Source organism: Dermacentor andersoni, chromosome 9, assembly GCF_023375885.2.
Source record: "Dermacentor andersoni chromosome 9, qqDerAnde1_hic_scaffold, whole genome shotgun sequence".
Classification (NCBI taxonomy): Eukaryota; Metazoa; Arthropoda; class Arachnida; order Ixodida; family Ixodidae; genus Dermacentor; species Dermacentor andersoni.
The window spans coordinates 35,181,679-35,200,474 of NC_092822.1; the positions used below are offsets into that span (position 1 = coordinate 35,181,679).

Sequence of the window (18,796 nt, forward strand, 5' to 3'; positions counted from 1 at the left end):
GCTTTCAATATTAAATAAAATACATAACAAAAGTTAGATTTTACGTTTTCACGGAAACTATGCGCTGTATGTTACGTTTTAGGTTTGATAGGCTTTGGCATACCATTGACGTACAAATTGTCGAACACCGCTGAAGGGCGCCGCGTTACCACGCGAAAATGGCGCGCATCGGCTGCTGTTGCAAGAAGGCGGCCAAGTACGAAAAATGAGAAAGCACGACTTTTCGATTCGATACGTCGACGCAGTAAGTTGGAAAGAGTTTCCGAAGCGTTGGGACGTGTTTGGATGTGTGTCTTACGCCTGCGTGTCGCTCGAATAACGTAGAGCTTCGCTAGAAGGGCAGTTCGCGTCATTTTTGTCAGCAGTCAATAGCAAGAAAAAAAGAATGACGGCGACTTTGGAACCCGGCAAGATTCGTCGACTCGACGAAACCGTCACGAACCGCATCGCTGCCGGAGAAGTGGTCCAGCGACCCGTTAACGCGCTCAAGGAGATGCTCGAGAACAGCATCGACGCCAAGTCCACGAGCATCCAAGTGGTGGCCAAGAGCGGCGGACTCAAACTCCTGCAGATCAAGGACAACGGATGCGGCATCCGCAAGGAGGACCTGGACATCGTCTGCGAGCGCTTCACCACCAGCAAGCTGGTCAAGTTCGAGGACCTCGGCTCCATCGCCACGTACGGTTTCCGGGGCGAAGCCCTGGCCAGCATCAGCTACGTGGCCCGAGTCAGCATCACCACCAAGACGGAGGACTCGAAGTGCGCGTACAAGCTGTCGTACCTGAACGGCAAGCCCACGGGGCCCGCCAGGCCGTGCGCCGGGAACCGAGGCACGCTGATCGTCGTCGAGGACCTCTTCTACAACGTTCCCACGAGGAAGAACGCCTTCAAGAGCCCCGGCGAAGAGTACAGGCGCATCGTGGACATGGTGAGCCGCTACGCGGTCCACAACGCGGGCATCGCCATGTCCGTCAGGCAGGCCGACGACTCGTCGACGGACGTGAACACGGCGAGCGAAGCGAGCGCTCTGCAGAACATTGAGTGCATCTACGGCAAGAACGTCAGCCGCGAGCTGCTGGCCGTCGAGTGCGCCGAGGCCAACCTCAAGTTCAAGATGACGGGCCTCGTGTCGAACGCCAACTGCTCGTACAAGAAGTGCACGATGCTGCTCTTCATCAACCACCGGCTCGTCGAGAGCGCCACGCTCCGCAAGGCTATCGAGTCTGTCTACGCGTCGTACCTGCCCAAGAACGCGCACCCCTGGCTCTACCTGTCGCTCGAGATACACCCGGCCAACGTGGACGTCAACGTCCACCCGACCAAAAGGGAGGTGCACTTCCTGCACGAGGAACTCATCCTGGAGAGCATCCAGAAGGCAGTCGACTCCGCACTCCTGTCCTGCAACTCGTCGCGGACCTTCCTCACGCAGGCATGCCTTCCGCGCATCGTGCCGACTAAGTCTGTCTCGGCCGCAGCCAAGAAAGCGGACAAGGCAGGCACGTCCACTTCGGTCGACGAGAGGCACATGGTCCGGACAGACTCCCAGATGCAGAAACTGGATGCCTTCCTCAAAAAGCCCTCGCCACAGGCCGGAAAGAAAAACTCGAGCCAGCCTGCGCGCCCTGATGAGCCGGATGACAACAGCGACGATGACTCAGCCGCAGAGCGACCTCAAGTCAAGTTGCAGAGTGTCACGAATCTCTGGGAGGCAGTCATCAAAAACAGCCATGCAGGTCTCCGGGAACTGTTCCGGAATCACACATTCGTTGGCTGCGTCAACCAACGATATTCCCTTGTTCAACACAAGACCGAGTTGTACATCATCAACACGCGAAGAGTGTCCGAAGAACTCTTCTACCAGCTAATGCTCAAAAACTTTGGCCGCTTTGGCCTGTACCAGCTGTCTGAGCCCGCTCCGATCTATGATCTCGCAATGATGGCTCTAGGCCTCGAAGAATGTGGGTGGACGGAAGCGGACGGCCCCAAGGAGGAACTTGCGCGCTACATGTCGACGTTCCTCACATCAAAGGCCGAGATGCTTGAGGACTACTTTTCGTTGGGCATCAACGAGTCGGGAGAGATCACTTCCCTGCCCATAATTCTCAACGACCACACACCACCGGTAGAAGGGCTTCCCATGTACGCTTTGCGGCTTGCGACGGAAGTCGAGTGGGAGAAAGAGCAGGAGTGTTTTGAAACATTCTGCCGAGAGACGGCACGGTTTTACGCGGGTCCCACGATAGACGTCGGTCAGGCCGACGACCCGAATGGCTGGAAATGGGTGACTGAGCATGTTGTGTTTCCGGCAGCGAAGCAAACGCTTAGACTGCCTGTTGAGTACATGGAGAACTCTTGCGTGTTGCAAGTGGCGAGTTTGCCGAACCTATACAAAGTGTTTGAAAGGTGTTGATTTTTCTTTGAGGGTAGGGGGAGGTGCGTTATGATTAGCAGTTGAATATATTGTTTTGCCACAATGCAGGATGTGTCAAGTGTTTGTAGTCACATGTGTGTGTGAATACAGTTAGTGTCATGCGAGCGCTGCAGCACATATGCCACAAGTGGCAAGTCTTTTAAACAGTGTAAGCAATGAGATAACAATGCTATCACTTTTCATGATGCACATGTTCCAGAGCAAGTGTGAGGAGCCAGAGGCAGTGCACAGATTACTTCCTGCATGCAGCCAAAGTACCCTTGAATGTGTGCCCTGTGAAAAGCGACACCGTCTTTTATCATTTAACTGTTTAACAAACACGCCACAGGTGCGCCTTGCTACAATCTCCGTTGGAAATGTGGCAGCCAGAAGTTCGATAACTGCCACCCTTGTGAGTACGCAAATGCTGGTCTCGGCACCAGGTGCCTGCCATTAGGTGTCGCTGGCTTGCATAACAGGAGCACGGCTCTTCAAAGGGGAGCCATATTTACAGTAACTATTTTGCCGCACACTCTCATGGTCACAAATTTCAGCACATGGTTCTGTCGTTTCTGTGCATCCTGTAATCTCCATCATTTGAGCTGAAGAAATAACATTTTGTCCTTGCCTGTAGATTTAGATACCTGTCAACATGCAAACTTAAGCTTTCCTAAAAATTCCATGGACATGACAGCGGTGTATGGCACCCATTGTTTTTAGCGTTTAGCTTGAGTTCACACCTTTCGTTTGTGTGATACATAAGCACTCTGTTACAATTATTTACCTTTAGATGCAACCCAGAAGCAGCAGCAAACTTGGAACAGCAGAGACTAACAAGTAATGCTGCTTTTATATCAGTGATATTTCAGTCATTTCACTGGCAATTTCCCCTGCTTAAGGAAATTGTCTGAATAAAGTAGCTTGAAACAAGTACCTTTATGGTGTTTGGTGCCTTGAGCTGCCATGATAGGGCAGCACAGATACCATCACAGTTTTGTTCTTACGCATATCTTGCAATTTTGCACTGACTAATCATTCAACACCTCTAAAACTTCTTGGAAACATCATTTACTTTTTGTAAAACTTGATGTAGCGTTTGTAAACTAAATGAGGAATTCGGGAAAATTGGAAGGTATGCATTAAGGTTGGTCGAGTACTTTCTGTAATAATGCTTTTACACGATGTGACATCTAGTGTGTGCAGTATCGTTGGAGATGGGACATCCTGTTCTAAACTGACATATAGTATCCCAAAAGTTAACTGAGAATAGCTGCCACTAATACTGTTTGGGGCGACACATGAGGCCTCCATTCGTTATCTTATTGTAATAGTAGGTCTTTTCTTGCTTTCTTTGAAATCTGTCGGGAAGCCAAGGTTTTGCCGTAAAATTGGGAAAGAACCTTTTGCATGAAAAAGAGGTTGAGAGGTTGTCCTGAGGAGCCAAGTCTGACTCCATATAGAGGGAGAGGGCAAGAAGGAAAAGATGGCAGCTGTCACAGATGGCACAAAAAAAGCCGAATATGTGCCTTGAATCTCTTGCTCTTAACTTGAGGTTGTACACTGCTTTTATAACAAAGTGCTTGAGACCTCCAAAATGCTTCGTTATACAGGCCACTTTCCTGTAAAGGTCCTGCATCGTACTGCTCACGCAAGTTCAGGCTAAGCACGTTCAACAAAACAAAGCCTTTGTTTAACACAAGTCCAAGACAGAGCAAGTGAAATATAATGCTAATTCTTTTGGGGCAAACTTCGTACGATGGAATATGCAAGTGCACCGACATTCACGGCATGCTCCACAGCAGAACGGGAAAGCGACATGAAGGTAAAACTGGAGATTGTCAAATATGCCACTATTGCCTTCCTTACTGTCGTAATTCATGGTTCATTCACAGGCTCTTCATCAATGTTGCCTTCATTGACATTCGCATCCTTTCCACCCTAGACTTTGATCACGTCGTCATCAACTGCCTAAATTCCTTCATTGTACAGGCAGATTTGTTGTTGTAGTCTTCGTTATAGAGGCGTTCACAATACATACATATAAAAAGAAATTTGACCGGGACATAGTAAGTCTTTTGTTATAATAGTAATATTGTTGCAAAGGCATTCAACTATACTGTGTTTCATAGATGGCAGGTAATGCGACGAAGGTTAGACAGACTTCTCTTACTGCTCGCATACGAAACAAGGGTACAGGTCGAATTACATGTGTCATGTAATTCGATAATGCAGTAAGTCTCATACTTTCATGTCGCAAGATGCGAGATAAGCTTCTGGCCAATAATTTGGGCCCGACAGGGACCACCAAGAGGTCTGAATAATCGGGAGCCCGAAATACCGGATTAGCCAGAAAATAAGCAACTTTATTCCACAAGCGGCAAAAGAAGGTGCCTTATTCTTGTATCATCAGTTTCAGGGTACACCTTCAATTTCACTTCACTAGCACAAGACGCATTGGTGTCGTCTACGAGTTGCAGCATTCTTGGCTCAGCGCTAAGCATGCAATCTATTGCACAGTGCAGAAACATTGCCCTCTGTTGACATGTCTGCTGCTAGTCATGCAAAATATCGTAAAAATGAGAGTACCTTCAAAAGTGACCATCAAGGACTACAGCCTAAGTTTGTCAACACGTTGCTACGAGCACACGTGCTCACCTGTGGCCGCGATTTTCTAGCAGCGCCTTTTATGCTAGTTCTTTTCGTGTTTTGTCGGTGGTCAGAGCGACGCTCCACACGCATAATCAACAGGATCAGCCAGCCATGAACGGGATGACAAGAGTGCCATAGAATTGAGTGGAAAGCATCGCTACAAAATCGCTGCCCCTATCTCGACCATTGTCACGCTGTCACTACAGCTATGAAAGTGCAGTCAATGCATGCACTGAATTATCGGCGGCTGCTTGGTCGACTAGGCTTCGCTAGTTTCGGTTTCGAGAAGGCGCCAGCGGCATGGCTGATGACATATCAAAACGAAAATATTGCCATTTCTGCTTGACTCAGTGGCCAAATTAACACACAAACATGCAGTTGGAGTCTGAATTATCACAGCACACCTACAAGACAACTGAAATTTTTATCGTCCTTATAAATTAAGTCTATGGGGTTAGTGATGGTGCCACTGAGCTGTCCGAATTATGAGTCTGACTATATCACATAAAAGGTGTCGCCAATCTAAACCTATTTACCACCCAGTGGTAAATAGGTTTAGATTGGCGTGGTACGCCAATCTAACGTTTAGATTGGCAGTGGTACGTGTTCGCAACCTGCAGCTGCAGTGCACCGCTTGCACTTGTGACAAAGGCGTAGTATGTCGTATACCGGAAGCACAAAGGGGCACAAACATGAAATTGGACATAAACTTGTATCTATATATTGTAGTTGAAGTGCGTGAAGTATTTTTTTCCCCAGAAAGTGTTGCAGTCTTGAAAACTGCACTGCAGGACGCACAGAGCGAGACTTCTGTGGCCGTGCTACTCGCGTAGCATTGACTACCAAGTATGAATACAAGTACAGCTAGGCAGTGAGGATAAGTACGGAGAGCCGATGAGATGAGCTGGGATTACAGAAAAGACAAAGGAAGCAAGACACACGCAGACTGACTTTCCTTATGTCTTGTGCTATAAGTATGCTGCGATAGTTGCACGCCAGTAAAGTAATGAGGCAGTGAAGACTAATGTAGAGAGCCTTGTACTACTAGACAAGCAAATCTCGAACAGTGTTGAAACATGCAAAGCAGTGCAGTCTACAGTCAAGGCCATTTGCACAAATATGTTCCGGACCAGACTCCTACCACACCTCGTACTCTTCCTCTAACCAGGCTCTCAAAATCTGCTCTGAAAGTGGGCAGTCGTCCAAGCAAAGAAATGTGTGGTCAAGTAATTTGAGCTGCAATTTGTATTCCAGGCACTTGCAAAGATCAGAGTTAGTTCCGTATATGTTGCAAGCTCTCACATGTGCTCTTGGTTACAAAAGAATGACAACAGAGTATAGTGCAAAAAATCACAAGGGCATTTATTGCACCTTTTATACACCAATGCCTGCCAGCTGAATCACTACCCATATGGGCACGCGACATATCGAGGAAGCCCGACTCACTGCAACCGTATAGTGAGTAAATATGTTGGCTCCCATTCAGGGCTTCAACGCGTAATCATTCTCACGTACGGTCACACGAACTGTGGACCTGTTCGAATGATCCTGTTCATTCATTCAGGTGTCATGCTGATAAGCCTTTCTCGGGATGGTCAAGCGAATAGTAGGCGAGCACGCGACATGTCCATGCCGCTCACCGACCCCAAGCCAAAGAAAAACAGGCTATTCCCTTTTGCGCCCGAGTAAACCCATTAGGTGGCATTAGCATCCCATCACTTGTGCCACCTCTCATACCAATCTGCACCACACCGCCGGCGCTTAGCTACGCGGGAAGGCTGGATTACAGGAGACAAGAGTCAAGCGGGTAAAACAGCATCATGGGACGTGCGAGAGTCGAGCATCTGCCTTAACTTTAGCTGTTATTTTTGGGAACGTAGATATTGCAGAGCAACAGACATTCCCAGTTTCTATCTGTGCTGTGAAGTCTTACCGACATAATCTTGTTTTTTGGTGGCAGTCGTAATTTAGAGGTCTGTACCTAGTCTAAACAGGCAATATTCATGATGGTCGGGATCATCTTATTGCAACATGCAAGAAATCTTTTTTAAGAATGGAGATGTACAGTGGGACAACCCGAGCAATGTAGACCTCTCTCTGTAGTCGCATCTCGAGTAACCAGGGGCAGTGCTTTTTTGAAAATTCCCATCCGACTTTTACACGGTTTTGTCTTAAATTATGTCACAAGAACAGCCGGTGCAATGGAAGCAGTGCGTGTTGGTTTTAGCTAGTAGAAGGTTCCAGCAAGGTAAATGAGAATGCCACCAGCTAGAACGAAAAAAAGAAAGGAAGAAAAGGAACAAACACGCTTTTGCAACTCTGATTAAGTGCTAATATTTATTACTCCCTTCAAGTATTGCGAATACACAGTACAGAGAAAAACTCACTGTTCCCATTTGGCTATATACAACACTGCAGGCAATGCATAACAATTTCATTTCTGGCACTTCATTCAAGCACTCTGTTTATGCAGGCAGATCAATTCGCTTTTTCCGGCAATCGGCATCCGAAATTAGTACCTAGTATAAATGTAAAAAAAAGAAATGCGACTGAGGTTGCACTGAATTCTACACTACAGACACAAGCTCAGAAAACATTGTACCGAGTAACATTGAGTACAATACACAGTTACACGAGTTCTTAAAATTACACAATCATTTCTTCCGTGCAGTCGCAGAAAAAAGTGCGCAGGCATTGAGACGCGAGCTCGACGACAAACTGAGCTGCACGTAAATTCCATTATCCTAAGGTAAACCACTGTGCATCTTCAGTTGGGTTGTGTGTATTCATAGACACATACTGTATATATATATATATAATAAGAATTTAAAGATGTGGCAAAATATCATACAATGTAATTGCAGGAAAACAAAAACGCTCTGTACAATCATTATTCACCAGCTTGCCAGAAGCCGGGACGTTGAAAACAACCCTCGCCATTCGCACATTCGACACTGCGATGGCGGGTGACGAAGTTAGCCCAACACTACATGCACGCAAAGTTTGTAACCAATGATAGACGAAAACGTGTGTTGAGGTGTACGCGTGTAGGGTAAACGAAGCTAAACACGTGCAGGGCGAAGCCACGTCTGGCGGTAGCAGTGATGGCGACGACCCTCAGACGCAGCTCGGCCAGCTCAGCCCACCGCATGCCGACGAGACGATGATGTAGATTACCACCTGTAACACGGGAAGCGTTGCAGTTATCAGAGAGCTTCAGCCTGTCCCTAAACGTGTTATCCTTCGCGGAACACTGGAGATGTGCACTGCAGCAACCGTGCTGTTAGCGACATCTTGCGGTGCTTTGTCCAACCGCAACCAGAATCATTTTCATGTTAGTATATGGCTGTTGTCGGGGGGAACCTTTATGTTCATGGTCATGTCGGTGCTGGCACTTTACAGCAGTGGTTAAGTAAGCACAGATTAGGCATATTTTCATGCACACATGGCTGTTCTTGTCGAAGATGAGTTCTTGTCGTGTTGCTGCATGTTAAATAGTTACTGCTAACACTTTACTACAACCAGCAGCCAAGTAGAACACAGTTGGTTACTGATATACCAACAGCTCTGTCATCGCTGGTTAACTACGTGCCATCAACCAAATGCTCACATTTATACATCTGGTAACCTAGTATTCCGCAAATGGCAATACAGTACATCTTTGGACTAGCTGAAGTGCCGTATTGCGGGACCACACGAAAAACAAAGCAACAGCTTCTAGATGCATTGCAATGCACAAAGAAACTGCCAACAGCATAAGAACCATAGCAGGATCATGGCGATAATACAACTCACATTACTGGCATTGTAGTATAGCTTCATACAAAGCCGTTTCACATACTACATGTTGTGAGGACACTCCTATCCCATCAACTTAATCCCATTATGACATTTACAAGATCAAGGTATCTGGTTACTGAGTTTAGTTATATCTGCACCAACACCCCTTTCACTTCCTTGCAAATATTAAATCTTTGCAATTATTCATTTGTTCAGCATACAGTTATTACGCTATTCAAAATTTTAAAGAACACCAATTCCCATAATGAATTTGATAAGGTATCTTTAATTCTGATAAATAACACCAGATTTACCTTGGATAATAACTGTGTTACAACAAGTGTATACCAACTCTGGAAAACACACAGCATAAAGAAAGCGATGAGCCAGGTGCTCCCTGGATCCATTTACAAATTGCCTCCAGATTTTCAATAATTTTGCAGCAAGAGTTAGAAGATAAAATGATGACCAAACTTCCATTTCTTGGATGTTGCACCAAAACCTTAGCATCAGTGCCATCAGGGCAATGTCAAATTTTCATTTATTTTCTCGTATTTCTGGTCACTGTGGCAAAGAAAATGTTCTCAAAGCTTCCCAAGTTCAATCTTCCACTTATTTAGGCAACAGTTTAGCCCCATCTTTAAGAATAAAGAAGAAGTAACTAGGACACACAAGATATCATCAAAATCCACAAAATTGAAGTGCTCTGGAGATCGTTGTTTGAAACGCACGTTCAGTTTATCCTTGCACGATTGGGTTAGGCCTTGCCAAGTTGTCAGCTGCCGGGCGCGTCTGATGACAAGGCCTGGCCTAGGCCACTCGTGCGAGGCGAAACTGAACGCAAACTGAATGCACGTTTCGATCAACGATCCCAGATGGCACCCCTGGTGTAGTAGCGTCAAGGCGGTGGCACAATCTTCCATGTTTCTGGCTTATTGTGCGTCCTCTCACAGTAAGAGTGTGTTTGTTGGTATCCTAGAAGCACAATTCACTGAAAAAGCTTAAATTGTCCCCTCAATGATCCTTCTACAGTGAAGCTGTGCAGTGAAGTACTCACCAAAACTATGACCGCAATAATGATGGCTATCTTGATGTTCTTGATCATCATGGACCGGGCGAGGTTGCGACTGCTCTTGCGGAACGTCACAGACTGCAAACATCACAGGAAGGGTGCAGGAAGATAGCCACCATGTACAAAATGTTTGCTCGGACCTTCACTATAAGGGCGCAGAGCAATAGCAGACCACAAGATAAAATCTAAACCAGCAGATGACTGACCGTGCTTGATAAGGCTTCAGTTTTGTTGACCAGCAGTTCCAGCCTTTCGCCTCTTGACGTTACCGTATCTGCACATGCGTTCAAAACAACGCATGAAGTCAATTTAAATGACACTCCAGCTGCCCCCCTACACACACATTTTCCAATTCATGCCCAAGAGGGCACAGAAAGCGCATTGAATTTAATGTCTGAACAGAATGCAATTGCAGCACATATGAAATGTCTTCTTTCACTAAAAGCAAGCTACTTATCTTTAGGAGTGTGCAAATAGTAGAAATTTTTGAGACCTAATGAAATATGAATCGAACAGCTGTTCTCACCATTAAAATAAAACAATGATGCTGACATTCCAGCATTCACTACATTAGCAAGTTTCTGTCATTATACAGCTCATTATGAATGATGACAAGGTTTTCTGACCAAAGACCACCAAAACTGCACATTTATCCAATGCAAAGATTAGGGAGATAGCTTAAAATAGGATGATATACAGTGCAAAAAAAAAATAAAAGGCGTACAGAGTCTAGCTAAGAGTATAAATACAGGATTAACGCAAGATGTATGTCCTGTGTAATTAACATTAAAGGTGCTGATGGAGTTGGCACAGCAAACATGGAATTTATCTAAATCAGTCATAAAACATGTTTTCAATTACTGCACATTTTATGGCTTGATGCCCACAAGCCAATGTAATTAGAGATGTAGGTGTTTTCGGAGTGGAAGTAAACTAAAGGGCCATAAAATATACATTTTAGGCCTTACAATAACATGCACTGCTAAGCAATCTTCGCAAAACTGACATCTGCCAGCGCTATTACAGCCACCGAGGATGCAACAAACAAGCAGGGTTCTTCAGAACTTCTTTGGTTGTGAATTAGTTCCAAGACTGCCTTGTCAGTCCTTCAGCACCTGCGATTACCTCCGAGAGGAAAGCGCAAATTTGCCTTGATTGCCACAATGGCAGAGTGAAGAAGCCACTTTTTTCTCTCGTGGGAATGGTTGCTGTAAATTGGGAAACTATAAAGTGAAGTGTTGCGATCTAACGTATTCAGATTTCATTCTAATAGAACACACAGTTGCAGCTTCAATAAGCAGTGTCAAGCTATACCTATTGCTGAATTTCCATGTGTAGCTTATGAGCAACATGGCGTACTCTACGTAGCTTCCCGTTCTTTAGCTCTACTGTGGCAGAGTGAAACTTGCCTCACTTTCATGTTCGATCATGCACAGCTGGCAATGTGAAGGATTTGAAAATGGAGAGGTAACTTGCACTTGCAAACTAACTATTCGATTCAAGGACTGAATTAAGGCAATATTCGATTCACAATTTGAACATTTTAAGTATTTTTTGCACCCCTCATTATTTTATATGCATAAACTGCAACATGAAATTGACCCACAGCTCTTCTATGCAACAACCGAGAGCTGGTGTTTTAAATTGAAGGCTTCAATGGCTCAGCCAACTCACCAATGTTCTTCACCATGATGCCCTTGAGTTCGTCGATTTCCTCTTGAACTTTGGTTATGTTGTCACCATCCTTTCCAATGCCAGAATAGTGTTTCTGGAATGTGGCAAATTACAGATATTAGCAGAGTGTATGCTTCCAGCAAGAGTACGAGCTCACCATTTGATTTGCCAGTACCCGCGAAAATTCACTGTTCATTGCATAGGCAAGCGCTGAATGAGCTTGACGGCCATAACTGGCTTGGAACCTGCAATCGAAAGTCAATAATCAAGTCAGAAAAACGTTCAAAGGAAATTGTTGCCACATTTACTCGATTCTAACTAAATGTACTCGGAAATTATGTGCGCGTTGAATATAACGTGCAGGTAACGTCTGAAACAAAAACTGCATTACTGACAAGCTAATCATTGGCATTAAAAGAATTTCTGAAATATAAGCCACATGTCACTGCAGCTATGGGAGCTCCAGTAGCTTTGTGCTTGCTCCTCAAGTTCACTAGACGGCAATGCATTTAAGAAATGCGGTATTATCTCAAAAGCCATAGACAGGCGTGAATAGTCGAAGCTTAAGGTTTCAATTAATTTCATGGCATGATGTCAACGAGAAGAAATAAAGGTGAGGCCTACCCCCCCCCCCTTTATTTATTTATTAACTATTACTATCATTATTTTTTAACTTTGTGCCACAACTCAATCAGCTGTGCATCACTGTGACATTGCACATTTCTTGCATTTAAGCCACTGTGGTGCAGTGAGTGTTCTTAGAACTCGTCAAGTTAATTCTTTTGACTTAGAATTCAATGCAGTCCGCCTTTAGCAATAAAATAATTAGGCCGGAGCTGATGCCATTGAAGCCCACGAAATCAGGGCGAACTGTTATCTTGCATCAAGTGTCCTCTCGTGCTAAAAGTGCTTTTTCTTTTTCCTTCATATTTCAGAAGTGTATGGTATTATTAATTGTCCTCGGGTGTCCCTTGAACCCTTTCAGTGTCGCATATTTTCGGAGGCGACTCACTCCCAGCGGGTATTTTTTTCCTCATATTATCAAATGAACACAGCGATTTATTTTGGTTGTGCAGAAATGAAAAAAAAAAGGAAATAACATGTATAATGGCAAATTTATTTATTTATTTATTTATTTATGGTGTCCCCAAGGCCCGAAGGCATTACAGAGGGGAGTGGGAAAACGGGAAGCATGACAATGAAGTACGGAAAATAAACAATGTAGCGTGTTAGTAATTCCTAATTATACAGTACTATGCGATATCTTTCCTAATGTTTGTAAGTATGACCGACAATGTAAACAAAATAGTATCTTGGTAATTCCTGTAAATGATCTCTTGGTGTGGTCCTCGCCAAAGGAATGTCGAAAAGAACATGGCGGGACACAAATGCGAAAATGCACCAGTAAATCAGTGGTGCTTGAAGGGTTAAGAGCATGTGGCACTCGCAGAGGAAATACTTGCTAGACTGATAAGCGCTTGCAGACCAAACGCAGTCGTCTCTATTTTTTTTTCCAACTGCCATCATTGAAGCTGTTCTATAGCAGCAGTGATTAATGTATTAACCACATCTAAGGTACCCAGCAGTGGATCATTTCATGCTACATTTACTCACCTGCCCTGAATGTCCACCAAGAACTGGAATGCTGTTACCCTTTCAAATTCCTGTAACAGACGATTGTGCAGAAATCAGTGAAATAAACCAGAGCAGTGCAAGAATGCATGCAGCAATGCCTTTGCACAACAACACACAAACAAATAGCACTGACAACATCGGGAAACTTAACTGAAGAAAACAAGCACCGCTGCCTAAGTAGTCACCTACCCACTTGAATGTGGTGTTCATGACAACACCTCTGACAAAGTACAATTGTACAGTGCTATGACTTCTCGAGCAGCCACAACTAGCCAACATGCAGCCAAAATGATGCCTACAACTACTAAAAAAAAAACATTCTTACATCGTCAGTAATGCAGAGATAGGTAATGCCATCTTCAAGGATGTAGTGGAACAAGTAGCTGCAAAGGAGAAAGAAAAACTTGGGAACATAGTCATAATAGTCAAAGTTCAAAGAAAGTTGGACTGAAGACATGACACTAAGTTAAGATGGGCTTCTATTAGTTCTGCTTAACTACTTTTCAGATATATTTAAGGCCAAAAGAACTTCTGACCATTAGGAGGTGACACAGCGACACTTGCATGCTGAACAGCTAATGACACTTAAGGCCCATTCAATTTGCCTGCACCAGTATGAACCAGTTAACAGCAGCACATGAAAAGTTTCGAAATTGTGCAGCTTAATTTTTGTGGTGCAGGCACAACGCAACACTCGAAACGAATGCCGAGGTGAAGACGTGGTGCGGGTGTCATGTTTCGTCCAACTAATGTGCATCGAGTGTGCAAGTTTGAGAGTCCCAAACTGCAGGTATGACTGGCTTCCGAGACAAATACACCCTGCACTTGTGTAGACACAGCAGACGTGTGCAAGCGAGATTTTAATGACGCTTGCACCCATGTGTCCCACTGCTGCTTTGCACCTGTACATCTGCACCAAGTCAGCAAAGACAGTTGAGAGGGTGCAACAAAATTGGGAACCAGCCCTGCACCTTCCGACACGAATGGCAAGGTGCAGTACCCCGTGAACTGGTTCAGGTGGCGCAGGCAAATTGAACAGACCTACAGTCTAACTAAAAATGACCAAACTTGGCACATTTATTACACAGCTCTTGACTAGTGCATGGCTCTGTGCTAAACCACTTTAGATAAAGCATGCATGATGGGGTGATACTTTTATCTTGATACTACGAGTTCGTTCATAAGTTACACAGAAAAGAGGAGTGAAGGTTTGCAGGCATCAAAGCATGCACTGGAAAAACAGCAAAGTGGTCCACTTGGTGGGAACCAGCTTGTTCAAGCTAAAGAACACAAATTACTTGCTGCACCATTGCTATGACACATGCATGCACGTATGCACACATTGAGAGAAGAGTGTCTTAAGCACATTCCTAAATTAATGCTATGATGAGCTAAGCTATCATAACACACGCTGCTGCCAAATAAGTCAGTGTATACTAAAACAACCAAGAGAAAACTGTTGCACTCAACATTATGCAGGTGGGTCTCCAGATCTCACATAAGAGATCACAGAGGACAATGACACACCAAAACTATATTGCAGCCAGCAGTATCATCAGCAGAAAAAGGTCATGAAGAACTAGAACAAATGTTTCCAAGTTAAATGGTCAAAGATTTGTGGCATTCATCAGCTGATCCATGAAGCTGGACTTTAACTGAAGTGGCTGCAGCAGCTGCTGCCCATCTGGCTGACCAATGCTATAGGTGCTCACGCACCGTGCAGTTTCAAAGAACCTGTGCGCTCATAAATTCTAAATTTCAACAAAGTAAAGATTAGTGTCATGTCCCCTGTGCTTCTCACTGCTGTTGTAACTGTCTTTTTAGCGATAATGAAATGTGCCTCAATTCTGGAACGGACATTAACTAGCCAAAGTTCAAGTTTCTTTTCAAATTGAAACGCACGAGAGTTGCATCCTACTTACCTTCCGTGGGAGTAGGTAAGCTTGGGAACTTCTGGCGAGATCTTGCCCAGGATCTGTTCAGTGACCTCGGAGAAATTGCCTGCGCAGCTGGCATACCGAGACAGCACCGTGCTGCCTCGTGCCACCACACAGTACAGCAGTGGCATGGCGGTGCTCCTCCTTATTTAGGGCACACTGTCAAGGCCTGCCACAATTCAAATATCACTGCAGTCAAACAGGACAGGGAGGTCAGAGGAAAGAAAGATGCGGAGCAAAAGAGATAAGGTCAGACAATGGAACACACAGGTACCCCTTGCCACGAAAGCATTTCTCCGCTGCTTCTTCCTCAAAAACAAGACACCAGCGATGTTAGAGGGACACTAAAGAGAAACACGGAATCAGTTTAGATTAATAAAGTATTCTTGAAGCACTTTCGTTGCTTTCACAGTAATAGGCCCACTCAAGCACTGCACGCGTAACGGGGAAGGTGCGGGTTCTGCTCCAACCTGCGATAAGCTGTCATTTCGTCCACTTCCCCCACTTTTTTTATTGTCTTTACATCTTAAATGAATGCAATAACTGATTTCTCCTGTGCTTTCTTTGGTTTCATTGTATGCTTTTTTTATATGGCTATGATGAAAAAAAAAAAAAAGACGAGTCCTCTGGATCCCCTCATTTTTCTCCCCTCTATTCCAACCGTATTACGTAGGGAAGGGCAGTATACAAACAGCACAAGTAGAGCATGGCGAGTTCAATAGGATGAATACATCCTCTATCATGACTGTCAAGAGCACTGCAGCAGTGCGCTGTAAAGAAAAAGCGTAATCTCGCAGCAGTTTCTAGATTCACAATACTGACACGAATCCTTTTTTTTTTAATTATTGTGGTCACCTGCTTTTTTTCCAGCTAACCACTGTTGCAAGTGTGTGCTGGAATGTATGACGAGTCATGTACAAATAGCCAGTGCACTTGGCCCATAGACCAGATTTATACAACCGACGTGAGTGCATGCCACAATAGTTATGCTTTGAAAGTTACTAGCTGTGGGCACAAATTCACCCAATAAGTCTTTAGGCTCATGACTCGCAGTTTTGGTGCTGACTGGTCCTTCACTGTCACTACAACGTGAAAACACGATGCTTAAAGATATACGGTTGGTTTGCAGGTTCGTGCGAGTTTCCCCAAGCTCTAGCACCATCTCTCAAATTCAAAATCTACCCTCAAATATGCAATTCTTCAATCAGCAGCACAGCGTTCCATTGTTTTAGACAAAAAACCACGACAGCTGTTCAATACAAGAATATCAGAATATACAATGAATCAACTAAAACTGCAACAAGCCTTACTAAGGGGAAAATGAACATGGAAAAAAAGTTGATCAACAGCAGGAAAATGAAGCTAGTAGCAGCCCTCAAGTCAGCGTTTCAGCAAGGGCACTTGTTTTTACCAAGATGTTAAAGGCAAGTATCCTTGCGAAAACGTTGACTCTGCAGCTCAGACTACCATTGTTCATCTGCTGTTGATCAAACCGCTGAAGTCTGTAAGGAGAAATAAATGTGGCATTACTGCCCTTCTGATACTCAACTCCGATGTAAGCTTGAATTTACAGCTTTATACAGGGCTCAAAAATGGCAGAATGTTGAAAATTTAGTCTTCATTTTGCAGTCAGAGGCGATGCATTGCTCCCAATCAACAGCAAACTTTACTTCCTGCTAGCACTTCAGCAACATTTCCATTAATCCGGTTAGTAATAATAAAAGCATTGAGCTTTAGCGTTTCAAACCTGCATACTGCTTTACGAAAGATGCCTTAATAACGGTCAACAATTTAACCTTGACTTTTTCTATTTATACCCCGACCTGTGCGCACGAACTTTTCTTTTTGCATTCTGTCATCAGAACACAGCTGCTCTGGACTAAAATATTACCTGCAACCATGCAATGAGCAGGCGCACATGGCATAAAATGTATTACATGGGTTGTTCCACTCAGCCATTGCCAAGTGCCACCAGGCAGGAAGAAAAGTGAATCCCCGATGAAAGCTGAACAATGGTGTGGATGTAAATGAAGGCACGCTTTGCAACAGCTTGTCAAGGTTTTTCTGAACTTCTAACGTGGTAGAACAGTCAACATTCGGTCTGTGTTAAAAAAAAAAAAAAGTCAGTAACCTCTACAGCACGTGTGAAAGGCATTTAAATCAAGCAGAGCAAAACAGCACTACTGTACAGAAAGGAATGCACCAACTGCCAGAGCTACTAATAATTCACTGGCAACGCCGAATGGATGTTCACACAACAGCGCCATTACCAAGATAACCAAACTCACGCAACTATTCTGTTGCGTTGCCACATACACACACACACACAAAATAAAAAAAATATGCTTTTCGCAGCAGCTGCTGCCTAGACCTGTAAAGGCACCGATCCTTTGACGAAGAATTTCAAGAAAAACAAACACTCACCGGCGGAGCATCGCATTACGACATATGTCGGCGGCCTCCACCGACCTTTTCACAGGCCACACACTTGCATATTGCATGCACGACTGCTCAAGCTAATTCCGCAGGTGTTACGGGAGTCGCACGGCAAAACAAAACAAAACTCGTGGCAAGAGACAACGGTTTCGCAAAACGCGGAATCCAGAGGTTTGCGACGTCAAATGTAAACTGTTTCATGTCCCTTTCTGGAGAAAAAGAAAAGAAAGAGCGAAATGTAGACGAGAAGGGAGGTTTCGTGCAGTACACAACAGCTGTGCGTAGTACGCGAGAGTTACTCGGTATAAAAAGTAAAACACCTCACGAAGACTGCGTGCGATGGAACCCATTTCCCTGCTTTGATCCGAACTTATCGAACAACGTGCAGGTCACGGATGAAGAAAGTGATCACATGCTCGTCATCAGAACGTCGCTGGCGTCTCCGAAAAGAATACAGTGAGCGTCCACACCCCTACCCAATACCAGAACCGTTTCTGTGACTAATCGCCGTGCCGTGCAAGGGCTGGCCGTTACGTCACAATCCTCACACGAAACAACCGTCTGCTACAGGGCAACACAGCCCGATCAACGTTTGACACAATGACTGCAGAAATATGATGCAACTACAATGCGAATGCTCAGCGCTGCTCCACTTCACGATAACTGATAATGTCCGGCTAAACCAACTTCGACGCTGGCGATTCTAGAAGTTCGCCGGCGTCACGGGAGACAGAAAGTGGTCCCCAAACGCGTCCATCGATAACGAGAAGCACGGAAACAAAAACAAACACTCACACACACACACTTGCGACGCGCTACGCACTTTGTGGGAGGGTACGGGCGCGAACACGCAGTAGTGTCGTCGCTGTAGCAAGGCAGCATACTCATGACCACAGCGAGTCACTCACCTCCCACTTTTTCACTACGGCAGGGGACACGGGACCCCACAACAAACGTCGACTTCTGCTGTGCTCGGCGCGAGGAACCAGCGTTCGCTAGCGCCGCAAGTCACCGCGCATCACCACAAGCCCGCACAATCACGTGAACAAGCACAAGCGATCGTCGAATCTGGGCATTTTATCAATTTTTATCACGGCGACACGAAAGGAGAAACACGAACCGACCAACGAACCCTCGTGGACAGTAGTGTTGACGAACGGAAACTGCTGTGGTCGCCCTTTCCGAGGAATGACCTGGGATGAG

General features: G+C 45.0%; 2 protein-coding genes across 3 annotated transcripts; one reads left to right on the forward strand and one right to left on the reverse strand.

Annotated features, from left to right (window-relative positions):
- Window positions 1-92: 92 nt before the first annotated feature.
- LOC126527665 (DNA mismatch repair protein Mlh1-like) lies at window positions 93-2,476 on the forward strand. The gene has a single exon (XM_050175489.3). It carries the CDS (start codon window positions 386-388, stop codon window positions 2,408-2,410), a length of 2,025 nt encoding a protein of 674 aa, XP_050031446.1. The 5' UTR covers window positions 93-385; the 3' UTR covers window positions 2,411-2,476.
- A 4,901-nt stretch (window positions 2,477-7,377) lies between these two features.
- On the reverse strand, window positions 7,378-18,739 carry Vamp7 (Vesicle-associated membrane protein 7). Of its 2 annotated transcripts, none has more exons than XM_055068810.2 (9): window positions 18,502-18,739; window positions 15,143-15,326; window positions 13,546-13,603; window positions 13,200-13,249; window positions 11,743-11,830; window positions 11,586-11,679; window positions 10,118-10,185; window positions 9,897-9,989; window positions 7,378-8,239 (listed from the first exon to the last, which is right to left on the reverse strand). In XM_055068810.2, exons 2-9 carry the CDS (start codon window positions 15,286-15,288, stop codon window positions 8,177-8,179), a joined length of 660 nt encoding a protein of 219 aa, XP_054924785.1. In that variant the 5' UTR covers window positions 15,289-15,326; window positions 18,502-18,739; the 3' UTR covers window positions 7,378-8,176. The 2 variants fall into 2 exon arrangements, with proteins under 2 accessions (XP_054924785.1, XP_050031377.1); XM_050175420.3 differs by having other exon boundaries at window positions 15,143-15,346.
- Between the last annotated feature and the right edge of the window lie 57 nt (window positions 18,740-18,796).